Raw genomic sequence first — 14415 nt, 5'->3', positions numbered from 1 at the left:
TTTGCCAGTTTTCCTCTGGCAATAGAGAGAAAATAATGGAGCAGCAGTTATGTTCTTTCTTAGGAGACCTTAAAAATATGTATGTGCCTGCATTCGCAATTGCAAAGTGGTAACAGTACATCATATGATAAGAAAATCTCATGTCCTATGTGTCCTTTTAAAAATGGGGACTTGTGTTTTCCTTATGGACGTTATGCATTTCTTTCTGAACTACTAACAACTGTTCTCAGCATTTCCCTTTCTGTTACCTGAAAAGACTTCAGATCTATATTACATGTACTTTACAGTGACCGTTAGATTTATTTTTCTGCACTTTGCAGGCATTCAGTTGCAAAATGAAAAGCCATCTACTGCTTTATGAGGCTGATACTTACTGTAACTTTTGTCACTTAGAATATTCTACAACATATATTGTCAAATCTGTATGTCCATGGGTTTATGTAATTTATACTTCTATTTACTAAGGGGTTATAATTCTCCACTGATGACAGCAATTCTAACAGTTTTACATTAGACTTAGGGAGGAAGTATTTCAGAAAAATCCTTTTCTCTTTCTTTATCTCCAGAAGTTATAATACTATTGAAAGATATTCTAGAAAGATACATACCTGAATTTTTCTATTTGTTTTGGGCTTTTTACAGGATCTCATAGTTGCTAGGCATTGGCATCTGCAGAAAATAACATTGCTGTGGGCAATTGAATGTTAGGAACATTTTTTCAGTTACTCAGGAAACTTAACATCAGTAATGGTAGACAATACCATCTGTGCATTGTGGAAGGTGTGTGTGATACGGTACTATCAATCAGAGCAGAGTGTTGTGTTATTTATGAAGAACAATATGTACATGACAGCTGAGTTTTGCTTTGCTGTTCAAATGGCAAGAAAATAAGAACATCCGTTGGTAGCTGTTGTCATCAGAAACTTATATTATTTCCATTCAGAAGTGAACTTACACCTCCACAGATTTTTCATTCCTGCTAAATTGAGTACTTAGACTCTCTTGGATATTTTCTTCTATGCTCTATCATTACCAGGATATTCCTTAATGATTGATAAATGCATATTGCACTCTGTACTGTGGTTTGGACTCCTTATTCATACAATTAGTTTTTTGGGGGAAATCTGTTCTGTTTTGACATTTTTGAACAGTAGATTTTTTTGTAGAAATCTGTCACAGATTGTCAAGTTCATTTGAACAGTCGTGCATGCTTTTCATTAGTTTATCTAATATTATATGCATTTTAGACATGCTTTGAACTCTTGAATTCATTCATTTTGGGGGAAAAATAATACCTTTCTCTGCTGTAACTTCAGCAACTGCAAAGATCAATGTGTTTCAGTATATTATTGAGGAAATAAAGGTGGTTTATGGGTTTGGCCCTTCTTTTTTCCTCTGTGACAGGGTCCTCACACAAGATCATAGAACAAAATGAATCAAATCAGTCAGTGTGTTTTAAAACCAGTCTTATTCCGCTCTTAATATTTTTTAGACTTTAATTGGTTAAAAAATTATTGGTGTTCTGCAATTATGCAAACAACTGACTTCAGTGTATGTTATGCGTGGACATGCGGATTTTCAGATAACAAGTACAACTGTGCAATATTCTGGTTTATAACTATCTTTCTACTCCTAACAGGTTTCAGGAGGAGAAGATGAAATTCAACAGCTGCAAAAAGCTTTGCTAGACTATCTGGATGAGAACACAGAAATTGATGCATCATTAGTGGTAAATTTCAGCTTTCTGTTGTCAGGCATATATAAAAATAATTTCAATAATGTGTATTGAATAAAATTATTTTTGATTATACGTATTAGCACTTCAATTAAATTGTCACCCTAACATATACTGTTGATTGTGTTTTCTAAAATAATATTGATGCATTAGATTCCCTTAATCTCATTTTAAGTCTGTTAATTTTCTTTTTCTGTATCTGTTGGTTTTGTTTTCTATGCATCCTGCTGTATTTCTACAGTTTTCACGGAAGTTTTATGTAGCTCAGTGGTTCCGTGATACAACTATGGAGACAGAAAAAGCAATTAAATCTCAGAAAGATGAGGATTCATCTGAAGGAACTCATCATGCAAAAGATGTTGAGACCACAGGACAAATCATGCATAGAGCAGAAAGTCGCAAAAAGTTTCTTCGCAGCATCATTAAAACTGCTCCATCTCAATTCAGTACATTAAAGTATGTTTTAGTACCACTTACTCGTTTATTAGCCATGGATTTGATGTTTTAAATAATTTTTTGTATCAACGTGTCCTAATTAACACTTGGAATTTGTTGCAGGATGAATTCTGATACTGTGGACTATGAGGATGCATGTTTGATTGTTCGCTACTTGGCCTCTATGAGGCCGTTTGCCCAGAGCTTCGATATTTATTTGACCCAGGTAAATTGTGCTGGAAGTCGTCATACAGTAAAATACAGTTGGCTTCTGATTCCAAACACTTTTTCAGTAATGTGATATATCAGTTTATTGTTGAGCAGAGGTGTTTAACAGGCCACAATAACACCATGTACTGTCATAGTCTATATTGGTGTCATAAGTGATTATGTTTCTTTTTCTGGCATTCGTTTTGTATGTCGTAATGTACACCATTATTTTATTTGCCCATGTATGTGCATGGCACAATCATTATATGTACACACTGAAAGGATCGTTACAAAGTGATGAAATAGTTTTCACTGCTTCTGTAAGATGCATGCTTATTTGATAAGATTAATTCATTACATTGAGTGTAATTTGATTTTCAAATACAAGCCAGATTGGCCAGTTGCTTGCATCTGTGTGTTGCTGTCACTTTGGAAGTTACTGTTTGACAAGTGTCATTTCTTTGCTTTTTCTGGGAGAAAAGCAAAGTAGAATTTGAAATTAAGAAACTTATGACCCATCTTAGAGAAGAGCAAATCCTAGTAAATATCCATGTTTAGTTTTCAGTGCCATAAAACAACACTAGCATGCACCATTTTACTCTCTGAAAAAATAAATTCAGGTTTTAGTTACTACTATCTTTATGTAGTTGTTATTCTGGTGCATTTTTGTTGTTAACCAATGCTCACTACCTTCCTCAAAAAACTGAATCTTTGTTTTTGTTTTCCTTCTAGATTCTGCGTGTACTTGGTGAAAATGCAATTGCAGTCCGAACAAAAGCCATGAAGTGTTTATCTGAAGTTGTTGCTGTAGACCCCAGTATTCTAGCCAGGGTAAAAAAGGAAATATCCATCATATGGCATATGTTTTTCTGTCACAAAATAAGTCTTCTTATTTTCTTATTTCGAATTCTTGTTTCGTTTGTTTTTTTCAGCTGGATATGCAGCGAGGAGTTCATGGGCGGCTCATGGATAACTCCACCAGTGTACGAGAAGCAGCTGTGGAGCTGCTGGGCCGATTTGTGCTTTGTCGCCCTCAGCTTGCTGAGCAGTATTATGACATGCTGATTGAAAGGATATTGGTACGGTGACCTGTGGTATTTATGATAAAATAAGTGGTGTTGGAAAACTTGCTGTTAACTGAGCTCATGTGTTTAATAAGCTGGAATGATATTATTATATCTTATTGCTTGAATGGTGAGCATCATGCTTTAAAAAAAACCTTGTAAATTGCATCACTTGTTTTCAGAGAGGCTTTGTTATGTCGGAAGGTAAACATATACAGAAAGTTGTACTCCATCAGAACCAGGGATATATTCCTTTTGATTCCATTACTAAGGCTCAAATTAGGTGAAATGAGGAATTTTGCTACATTTCTGAAGTCTGAAATATGGGTCATTGAAGGCAGCTTTTCTATGCTCTTTTTAGTGGTTTGAAATGCTTATTAGAGTTTTTGTACCAAAAAAGTGCTGATTTTTCCCTAGATGTTCAGATAAAACACAATGTTAATTTAACTGTAGGATAACACTAGGTCTTAGCATCCATGTCAGGTTTTTAGTCAAGTAGTACTCATTTGCTACAGTTAGATAATAGAAGAAGTTTGTGAAGTGTTTTGGAGCTAAGTAGGTCATGTGCGTACTACACTGCAGAAAGCGGATATTCAGAAACCTGATATTCAGATTCAACAGATCTTGAATAAGGTGAAATGAAGTGAAAATCTTCCTCCGTCTCCTTAGATGAAGCCTAGTAAAATGGAAAAGACTGCTTGCATGTGTCTTATCCATAAGCTTTATCCAAAGGCTTAAAGTGTTACCATCCAGATCTGTAAGGAGTCTTGTGTATTCCAATAGAGTAGATAAAGCATCATCATATCTGACTTGTAAGCTCTTGAATTAAGAAAAGGAGTTATGCATCTGCAACGTCAGGAGCTCTTAGATGGGAGGGTATAAATAGAGGAAGTGTTTCAAGATTCTGGGAACTCAGACAGAACCTTTAGAACAAGTTATACTGGGCTTTTGTATAAGTGCACTCCAGAATATTTTAGTTGCCTTTTCTAAATAAATTTTGCAAGTCAGATTGGGTGATCTTCAAGTATTAATTTGTATAATACATAAATTAATGTTTCTGATTTGTTTTCAAGAGTGTAATTCTTTTCTCTTCACAGGATACTGGTATCAGTGTCAGAAAAAGAGTCATAAAGATACTTAGGGATATCTGCATTGAACAACCAACGTTCCCCAAAATTACAGAAATGTGTGTGAAAATGATTCGGAGAGTCAATGATGAAGAAGGCATTAAGGTAGAATGAAACATATCCTTCAGAATTTTAATTATCGTTATTTTAGTGGTTCCATATTTTGACCAAAAAAAAAATCGGAAAAGAATTACATTGCTCCTTTGTAATATTTATGACTTTTAGGAATTTTTGAGAGCAGATATTTTAGTATATCTTGCATATAACATTATAAAGTATTAGCCCCTGCTAATTTCATATTAATTCTGAATGTTCGATGAATCAATCATATTCCCCGTAAAACGTTACTTATGTACTTACACTCTACACTTTGTGCAATGTATATACAGAGGGACACAAACCTAAGATAATGTGTTAAATCATAAGCCTGTTTGATTTGTTTAATTTGGCAAAATAATCTTAAATTTTTTGGGGTAATTAGAAACACACTTGTAGTGATTTTGTATCAAGCTTTCAGTAGGATTTGAAATCTGCAACTTTGAAGCTGGCAGCAGATATTTTTACCACTTGAGGTACATTAATGGCTTTCTGAGAGGACAACAAGCAGATGAACATCTAGATCCAAGGTGCCTCTGGGAAGGGAGGATGGCCTTTCTCTCATTCTTCCCTTTAGCTTTCTAACAATATCAGAAAAAATAGGGCATTATCTTCCATGCATTTTTTACATTTCCATGAATAAGAATCATTTTGGAATCATTTTGTTCATTTTCATTCTATTCTATTTTGTCCTCCATTCAAAAATGTTGACGTGGAATATAGTAGTGTGTTTTCCTGAGGAATGCACATTAGTGCAGGAAGATGGTAACTCCATTTTCTGTAGCATCAGTTTCCACTGATTCATTTTGCTGAAGTTTGCATAGAAGTCAGTATAACTCCTGTAATAGCAGGTCCAGATCTGTCTCAGATAACATTTCCTTCAACAGTCTCACTTAGGTTGCATAGTTTCTTATGAAATGGCATGGAACATCAACAAATCTGTTGTATGGATCTATTAGAAATAATACTGGTGTCATGATTTAAGTTTATTTATTTATGCTAATATTTTCTTTTCCTGCAGAAATTAGTAAATGAGACATTCCAGAAGCTCTGGTTTACTCCAACTCCACACCATGACAAAGAAGCAATGACAAGGAAAATACTAAACATCACTGATGTGGTACGTTAAACAAATTTAAACTGTGTGTGAAATTCAACTATGTTTTTAGTATCTTTGAAGTATTATCTGTATTTTTTGGAATAATTTATCAGATGGTTTTCTTTTTATCTCCTGGCATGAAATGTATGCGAATATTATTCATCTGATTGAACAGGCTGTAGGAAACTTTAAATGCTCACTTAATCTGCTGGCAATGATAACTGTGACCACACTATATTCAGATTGCATAAAGTACTTGTTCATTTAAAACACAACCACTTTCTAATATATTTAACATTCTGCAGGAATTGCTAGAAGGAGCATATAGTTAAGCCTAACTAAGTTATCTCATAAAAGAAAATTTTCCTCAAACAATTGATAACGTATCAGTTGGGTTGATAGGTTAGTAAAAGGTTAATAAGGTGTTTTAATAAATACAGAGTCATGTTCTTGCTCAGGATAAACTAGTGTCTGCATAATCATATCTTACTTTTTAGGAGCAACAAATTAAAGGGCTCCAAAATAAATGTCTCTGAAATTAAGCCACTGTATAAAGCCACTGTGCTGAAAAGGTGTTTTAGTATCAATTATACAAATATGTAAATATCAAATAAAAGCACTCACTTCATTACTTACAATTATAGGTTTAAAATTCATTCTACTTAGCAGTATTTTTACAAAATTATAGTCTAGTGTGCATTTTTCCAGTCTGAGAAGTCAGTCAATTTGACTTCAGCTAAATTCTCAGTTCTCCTGCCAGTTCTAGTTTGAAGCACCTGTATGCTGTTTTTGGTGTATGATACCAGTGAAGGCTTGGCTTGTTTATATAAAAATACATATCTATATCTATATATATATATGGGTCTATGTGTGTGTTTGTGTATATATGTATATATACATATATATACTTTTCTCTGGTGACCAGTGACAGAACCTGAGGGAATGGCCCAGAGTTATGTCAGGGGAGGTTTGGGTTGGATATTAGAAAAGAGGTTCTTCACCCAGAGGGTAGCTGGGCACTGGAACATGCTCCCCAGGGAAGTGGTCACAGCACCAAGCCTGACAGAGTTCAAGAAGCGTTTGGACAACTCTCTCAGGCACATGGTTGAATTGTTGGGGTGTCCTGTGCAGGGGCAGGAGTAGGACTCAATGATCCTTGTAGGTCCCTTCCAACTCAAGACATTCTGTGATGTACATGCCTTCTTGTTTTCCATGTGTCAGGCTTGTATTTGTGCTTAAATCTGTGCAAAATGTTCTACAAAACAAAAATTTGTTTTGCATTAGAGCCAGCAGTCTCCAGTAAAATGTGTAGGCATTATATTGTATGAAATATCAATTCTGGAGTCACTTAAATGGTAAGAACTGTTTTTCAAATGCAGATGACAGTTTCTTATCTCCATTATTCTGAATGCGTATGAAAATACATCTATGCATGTTTACTGGTCTTTCGAGATGACATCTGTATTGAAGTAATTTTTCCTCAGATACCTTCTTTATTAACCAGTTTATTCTCAAAAATACTTCTAGGTTGCAGCTTGTAGAGATACAGGGTATGATTGGTTTGAACAGCTTCTTCAAAATGTAAGTAATGAATTTTGAATGTATGGTATAATTGTTAGAATTTTAACATTTCTTTTGGTACTAAACACATAGAAATGGGACTCCAAGAGCAATCCTTTACAGTAGTCAAATTCAGTTCCTACCCTTTAAATATCTGACCAATTCTGTCTCCATTGGTGCAGTTTTCTTTATCTCTGACATTAGTTTCTGTCTTTGCAGATCATCTCTTTTAAAAATACTTCACTTCTTAGTTTTGGAGGGATTTTGTTTGTTTTTAATTTCATCATCTCTTTGATAATGAGTGACATAAACATGTTGTCCACAGCTAAGATACTTAATTCTGAAACGAGGCATCTAGTGTAATGTAGATTTTTTTTTTAAATGGTAAATAAGAATATTTTCACATGCAGTGTATTTGCTACACAGTTTAAGGAAGCAATTAATCTTTATAGGAAAAGTTACTTCTGCTTTATATTTCATTTATATCTAATACAGAAATTTCTAAGCACTGCTTTTTTTATATCTCTTAACCTGTGTTGTCATTCTCTACATCTTGTATACTCTGGTTAATTTTCAAGCAAAAAAACACTTTTGAGTTTATCCTAGCCTGGAGTGTCGTGAAAATAGATAACCAAGTAAATCAGAGCCTCTTCATTTAGAGCCTCTTCGGTAAAGAAAAGGCTACAGTATGATCTCAGTGCTTCTTAGATATTAAAAGGATTTTCATGGACAGTACCCGAAGTCATATGAAAGAAGGCTAAACAGTTTTGATAAAACTGTTAGATCCTCATTTGATATTTTAGCTTAGTGTCAAAAACATTTGTTTTGAATTTACTCTTTATTTCTATAAGCTCTTTATTTCTACTCTTTATTTCTAACTCCTGTTAATTTCTGCATTATTCCATTAAGCGTAAGGTCACCTTTCATCTCAATTCAAAAAATAGTAGAACTTCTATGGATTCTTATTGCAGTTAGTTTTTCTTTACTTATCTTTGATTTTGGTTTGTTTTTTAAATTCACATAATTTTTTCTTCAACTTGTAAGCTTTATGGAGAATGAAATACTTTTGTAGTCTAAAATCCTTGTGTATCTGTAGTAATTGTTATAAAACCAACATGTGTCCTGTGCAAATAAATGCAGCATTAATACTAAACCATTTTCTGTTTCATCTGCTACAGCTGTTGAAGTCGGAAGAGGATGCCTCATATAAACCTGTGAAGAAAGCCTGTACTCAACTCGTTGACAATTTGGTTGAGCACATTCTTAAATATGAAGAATCTTTATCAGGTAATAAAATATAAAACTCAGCTAAAGTCCTTTGTATTTTATATGATACTGTAACAGTTGTTGAAGCCGCTGTTGCAAAAGGTTACTGTTACAGAGTTCCTGTTACAAAGCTGATTGTAATGAATTATTGCTACTAAGTTCATTATGAACTTTTGAGCACCGTATAATAATAAGGCTTCCCTAATTTTCACTAGCTAACCACAATAACAGAACTACTTTTAAAATAACTTTTTCAGGCTTTCAGATCACTAAAATCAAAACAAATGTGGCAAGTTTTATTTGCATTAGTATGTTCTACAGTTGTAATAGGACTCATTGACTGGGCTAGTCTTCTGTGTACAGTAAGGAGTTTAAAAACTAGTGATGTCTTTGAAGCATCTTTGCTTCTTTTTTCAAGTATTTTTGGTCACATACAAATGTTAACACATTGTGCTCTCATCTCTGGTAAGAATATTCTGATTTGATCTTGAAAGAGATGCAATGAAAAAAATATTCGAACAATGCTTAGGCCATATGTTTTTCATTGCTTAAACAGTACTTGGACTTTATATCATTTTTGTATTTTGTGATCTTTTGCAGATTCTGACAACAAAGGTGTGAATTCTGGTCGATTGGTTGCTTGCATAACCACTTTGTTCTTATTCAGTAAAATAAGGCCCCAGCTGATGGTCAAACATGCCATGACGATGCAGCCGTACCTGACCACTAAATGTAGTGTAAGTAGAGAAAATCAGTCTTTCTTTTTCCGTAGATAATTGAGCATGAAAACAGCTGTCTTATATACTTGTGGCAATTGAAAGTAGGAAAAGAAAATTTAAAATTGTGGGTTTACTTTGTGGGTATCATAGCTTTGAAAGTTACTAGGCCCTTTTGAAGATCTCTGTAGCTTCTAAGATGTTCTTCCTCATCTTCTACCTCCACATTTTACAGCCCAGTGAAACTGAAACCTGTGCTGCCTCTTTCCCGGTTTTTCTCCTGTTATAAAATAATTTCATAAAATTGTTTTGGTTTATAGTCACAGTTTTAACAGTAGTTAATATTTAACATATGAGTCTTAAGACTAAGGATAACATTGCATAAGATAGAGTGATCTAGTATATAGCAAATATATGAGAAGGAAAATGTCTTGATCCATCCTCTTCCAGACTTCATCTCTCACTTCTGTAGGTCTAGTGCTCTTGTATTCCTCTGTAAGACATTGTAGAGAACTCTCATACAGAAACCCTCCCCAACTCTGGTCTCTGAAACCCTGCAGTGATTTCTGCCCTTTATATCTGACACCCCTGATCTGATAGAAGGAGCAGGGCAGGGTGAGGCAGCCATGGCTCAAGGAGGAGCATGAGTGGGTGGCAGCAATGTCTTTCATTAGGTCAGCTGCCCAGGGCAGCCTTGAAGAGTAATTATTACCAGCTTAGATTGGAAATACAGCCTGGCATTTTCCAGGTGCAACCCTGGTGTGTTCTCTGGGCACATTTTCAACAGACTGTTAGAGCTACTTCTGAACAAACAGTATAGGAAAGAGTAATCTGATTATTTACCTGCTGCAGCTTGTTTAGTGGGTTGCATCTGTTTTATACTTACACAGGTTGAGATGAGTCATAGAATTACCACTGACAGCTTGAATAGGTCAAATAGCTTGACAGTAGTATTTGGGATTTATTCTATCCTGATTAGTGAGCTTGATTTGTCAAAAGACCATTTCAGGATGTCTCTGTAATAGATAAATATAGATAAATATTTTCCATAGGTTTCCATAGGTTCCATACTTAAAATACATTTGCAATCATGATAATGCAATCCAGTAATAGTTTTTATTTTAACTTCTACACTTGTACACATTATCACTTTTTCTTTAAGACACATTAAGTCATAACACAACTTCATTTTGATGCTGGTACCTGTTTCCAGATGTTGTGCATTCTCTAGTTTACTTGTGTCTGGAAGAGTTCCTGAATTTCTTGTAGGACTCCAGAAAATTAAGAGACCAAAAGTTTTTCAGGTCTGATGAGATTTGTAATTCTGCTCATCCAGTCCTTTTTTTCCCAGAACTTCTGTAGTAAACAGAACTAGATTTCATAGTAATACACAATTTAATAGCAGATGTAAATATATAAATATTGTTTCAGATGTTTACAAAATATCTTAAATATTTGGGATTTTTAACTATCCATGCATATTAGTAATACTTAGCTTATAGGTAACATGACCAGAAATGTTAAACACTGTATATGCTGTTGTTTCAGACCCAGAATGATTTCATGGTGATCTGCAATGTTGCAAAAATCTTAGAACTTGTAGTGCCACTAATGGAGCACCCAAGTGAGACCTTTCTTGCCACTATTGAGGAAGACCTCATGAAACTCATCATCAAATATGGCATGACAGTAAGCTTTTAATTGCTACTATTCTGTTGATTCCATTTCATGTGGAGTTTGGTTTAAAGACAACGCCATAAAAGTCAGTGTACTTGGTTTACCAGAGTTTGTACGTGATGTTGTTATTTTTTAATAAGTTCGAGCAGTCCAGGAGATGGACAAAACATTATATCTGTTAGATTATTAGTTTTAGTTCAGCATAGCTTTTTGCTGCATAACTTCACAAAAATCTCAAGTTTAACTTCTAAATATACAATTCATTTGTTCTTCCTTGCTTCTAGGTTGTTCAGCACTGTGTGAGCTGTCTTGGGGCTGTTGTGAACAAGGTCACCCAGAACTATAAATTTGTGTGGGCCTGTTTTAATAGATACTATGGTAAGTAAAATCACAAGTAGTTGTCACTTTTCAGTTTTGGCTACAAGTCTTGTCTCAGTGATACACCACAATTAAACACTGTGATAAAAACTTTTGTCTTACTGCAGGTGCACTTTCTAAATTAAAAAATCAACACCAAGAAGACCCCAACAGTACAATACTAACTGCCAATAAACCAGCACTCCTTAGGTCACTTTTCACTGTTGGAGCACTGTGTCGGCATTTTGATTTTGATCAGGAAGATTTTAAGGGCAACAGTAAGGTAAAATAACTTTTATTTACTCTCCATGTCTTAGATACATTGAATGCTCCACTTTAAGTTGAAAGCACACTACTCTTAGTTCCTCAGAGTTATGTATTTTTCTGTAATGCATATGGTATAGCTTTTTGTGGTTTTGCAAAGGCTATGCAGTAAGATCGTATGTCTTCTTTTTCTTTTTGATATTTATGCTTTTGTAAGAGATTAAAAACATCAGTTTCATCTTCAAATAGCTATTTTTTTTGTTTTAATTTGCTCAGGTTAACATTAAGGATAAAGTACTTGAACTGCTGATGTATTTTACGAAGCATTCAGATGAAGAAGTACAGACAAAAGCCATTATTGGCCTTGGTAAGAAATACTAATATTTTTTATTATTTTTGCTCCAGTAAAAATCTATGTGTATCAGTAGGAATTCCTGTATTTCTTTAGTCACAAGGGAGTTTGTTTAAAATCAAAATTTACTGCATATTTGGTTTAAGAACTGGCCATAGAAAACCTGTCAAAAGGTTGCTAGTTGCATAATTCTGCATCAGACTGGGTGCTTTTGACAGTGAATGTCTTTTGATGTATGACCAAGTTGTAAAGTGCAGCAGATTTCCAAGGTAATGAAGATGTTATTTTTTTCTCCAAAAGCAAGTATATTGTAACTCCAAACCTTGTTTTTTCAGTCCACAAGGTAAAAAAGTGCCAGAAAAACTTTGAATATTCTAAGTGTAGGAGCAGACACTGTGCAGGAGTCAAGGGAACCCTGGCAGTTTATTCTGGCTGAGTGGCCTTTGTGAGATTAGCATGGCATTTCAGTGATTTCAGTAGTGAATGAACTGCCACTGTCTGATTCATATCATGTTCATTTTCTACTCCTCTGTCTACATCTGAGAGAATCTTATTTGGGCAGATAGGCCTTGGTTTCTGGGAAGGTTCAATTCAGGGTTATTGCTTGATCTAAAGTAAGTTGTCTCCCATGTGAGCTTCCATTGTATGATTCAACTGTGGACAAGATGTTTGCCTCTTTATGTTGCTATTTAGGGGACTTTTTAGATATTCTGCTTCAATTCAGCTTAGGGCTTTGAGGATAAGGACCAAGACTGAATCTTCATTTCATGTTCTGTGAGAAACCATTTCAGACAGCTGAGCAGGATCAATGGCATTGGAGTTGCCTCTGTTGTGGGAGCAGTGCTATGGAACACTTGGAGTTTTTCCAAGCATTCCATCAATGTATGCAACACAACTGTAGTCCAGTCCAACTTATTTATACTCTACAGAATAATGCCTGTGGGGTAGGAACTATATTCCTTAACGATAAGCTTGATTACTTTGTTCATGGATTTGGAATATTCTGCATTTGCCAAAAATGTTTCTAAATTATAGACTGAATTGTGATGGGTTTTAGGCAAGGGGTTAAAATAGGGATGGCTGTCCGTAGTCATTCGTCAGATTTTTTTTTCTCTGCTTTAGGTCTTTATTTTAATTAAACCTTACTTTTTTCAGTAATATATCGATTTCATCTGAGCACTGATTCCATTCTGAGGGTAGCTGTTGGATGTATGTAAACAGTGTAAATTTTCATCCTATATGCTGCTAGTTGAGCAAAGTTGTCAAAGTCATTCAATGTTTGTGAGCAGCAATAAAGTGAAAAGGACTAGCAGGCTAATTCAACATCAGTACATGGTGAAAGGTGTCACATGAAGAGTGTGTACTTTCCTGTCAGCATGTCATTTCAGTAAGGACGTTCAACAGTTTTAGCCTTTGCTTTGAGATGTGCTGCTGCTGTTGAAGAGTTAAGCTTAACCCTAAACTTAATAATTATGGTTGGTTATGCTTCTTTTCCAGATGTGTATTTACAAAGCAAGTTTAGGATATAAACTTTTGTTAGTAAATTTAGCTAAACTTGTAAGTACCTAACAGTTAATGTATTAGTCAAGTTCAGTGCTTACTCTAAAGACTGTTAATAGAGTGAAAACAAAAGCATGAAGAATAATGATGTGATGGCATCTCTTGAGATGTGAAGTCAGTCCTTAAAAAAACATGACAAGTGCCTTTCTTCATCTCCTATGACAGCTATGCCAAGTAAGATTTCTTCCCCAGTTGACCAGGGATGTAAAAATACAAATTTCCCTGAGAACACTGGTGGTTTAGATGCCTTAAAGTGAATGAAGAAAAATGTTATGTGGGTTGTTACACATACATCCATGTGCTTTTCATTTTTAAAATTAACCTTAAAAATGGGTTGGACGTTGGACGTGGTCAAGTTACAAACACCAATATGCACTTGTATAGTCATCATGGCTGGGCTTCGCGAACGAAGATTTGGGAAGGCTCTATCCACATTTGTTACAGGCACACTGGTGGCTTATGAGGCCAATACGTGTCAGACATATCCGATTGCAGAAAGCACAACAGAAAGACTCCTTAGATGGTGTATTCTGCAAGGCACGGTTCTTTCTGCGTTGCCTTTTTTCCTCGAGAGTGATCCTGCGTGTGTTCTCAAAGGCATCAGCAGCGTTATAGATGGTGTGTCTCCAGACCTCCCGATTTGAGGCCAGAGTAGACCAGTTATGTTGATCAATATGGCCAAGGCTGAGATGTTGTTTCAGGGAGTCCTTGTATCTTTTCTTCAGGGCTCTCGTGCGGCAGCCGGTGGCAAGTTCACCATAAAGCAAGATCTTAGGGAGGCAGTGGTCCTTCATCCTTGAGACGTGTCCTACCCAACGCAGCTGTGTTCTCAGCAACATGGCCTCAATACTTGTGACTACTGCTTGTTCTAGAACAGATGTATTGGTCACATAATCT

General features: G+C 35.2%; 1 protein-coding gene across 6 annotated transcripts in view; it reads left to right on the top strand.

The window, feature by feature from the left end:
* NIPBL (NIPBL, cohesin loading factor) overlaps positions 1–14415 on the top strand; it is a 161522-nt gene that overhangs the window by 135424 nt on the left and 11683 nt on the right. For all 6 annotated transcript variants that reach the window (XM_027634345.1, XM_027634340.1, XM_027634341.1 and 3 more), the window contains 14 exons: positions 1640–1729; positions 1977–2191; positions 2294–2396; positions 3113–3211; positions 3313–3459; positions 4542–4676; positions 5689–5787; positions 7294–7347; positions 8505–8613; positions 9193–9329; positions 10857–10997; positions 11270–11363; positions 11471–11625; positions 11883–11973. In XM_027634345.1, the coding sequence (XP_027490146.1) occupies positions 1640–1729; positions 1977–2191; positions 2294–2396; positions 3113–3211; positions 3313–3459; positions 4542–4676; positions 5689–5787; positions 7294–7347; positions 8505–8613; positions 9193–9329; positions 10857–10997; positions 11270–11363; positions 11471–11625; positions 11883–11973 (1669 nt within the window). The remainder of the gene's footprint in view (positions 1–1639; positions 1730–1976; positions 2192–2293; positions 2397–3112; positions 3212–3312; positions 3460–4541; positions 4677–5688; positions 5788–7293; positions 7348–8504; positions 8614–9192; positions 9330–10856; positions 10998–11269; positions 11364–11470; positions 11626–11882; positions 11974–14415) is intronic.

The sequence above is a fragment of the Corapipo altera genome, unplaced genomic scaffold, assembly GCF_003945725.1.
Source record: "Corapipo altera isolate COAL_440 unplaced genomic scaffold, ASM394572v1 61411, whole genome shotgun sequence".
NCBI classification, from domain to species: Eukaryota; Metazoa; Chordata; class Aves; order Passeriformes; family Pipridae; genus Corapipo; species Corapipo altera.
This window is presented reverse-complemented; position numbering and strand designations above follow the sequence as displayed.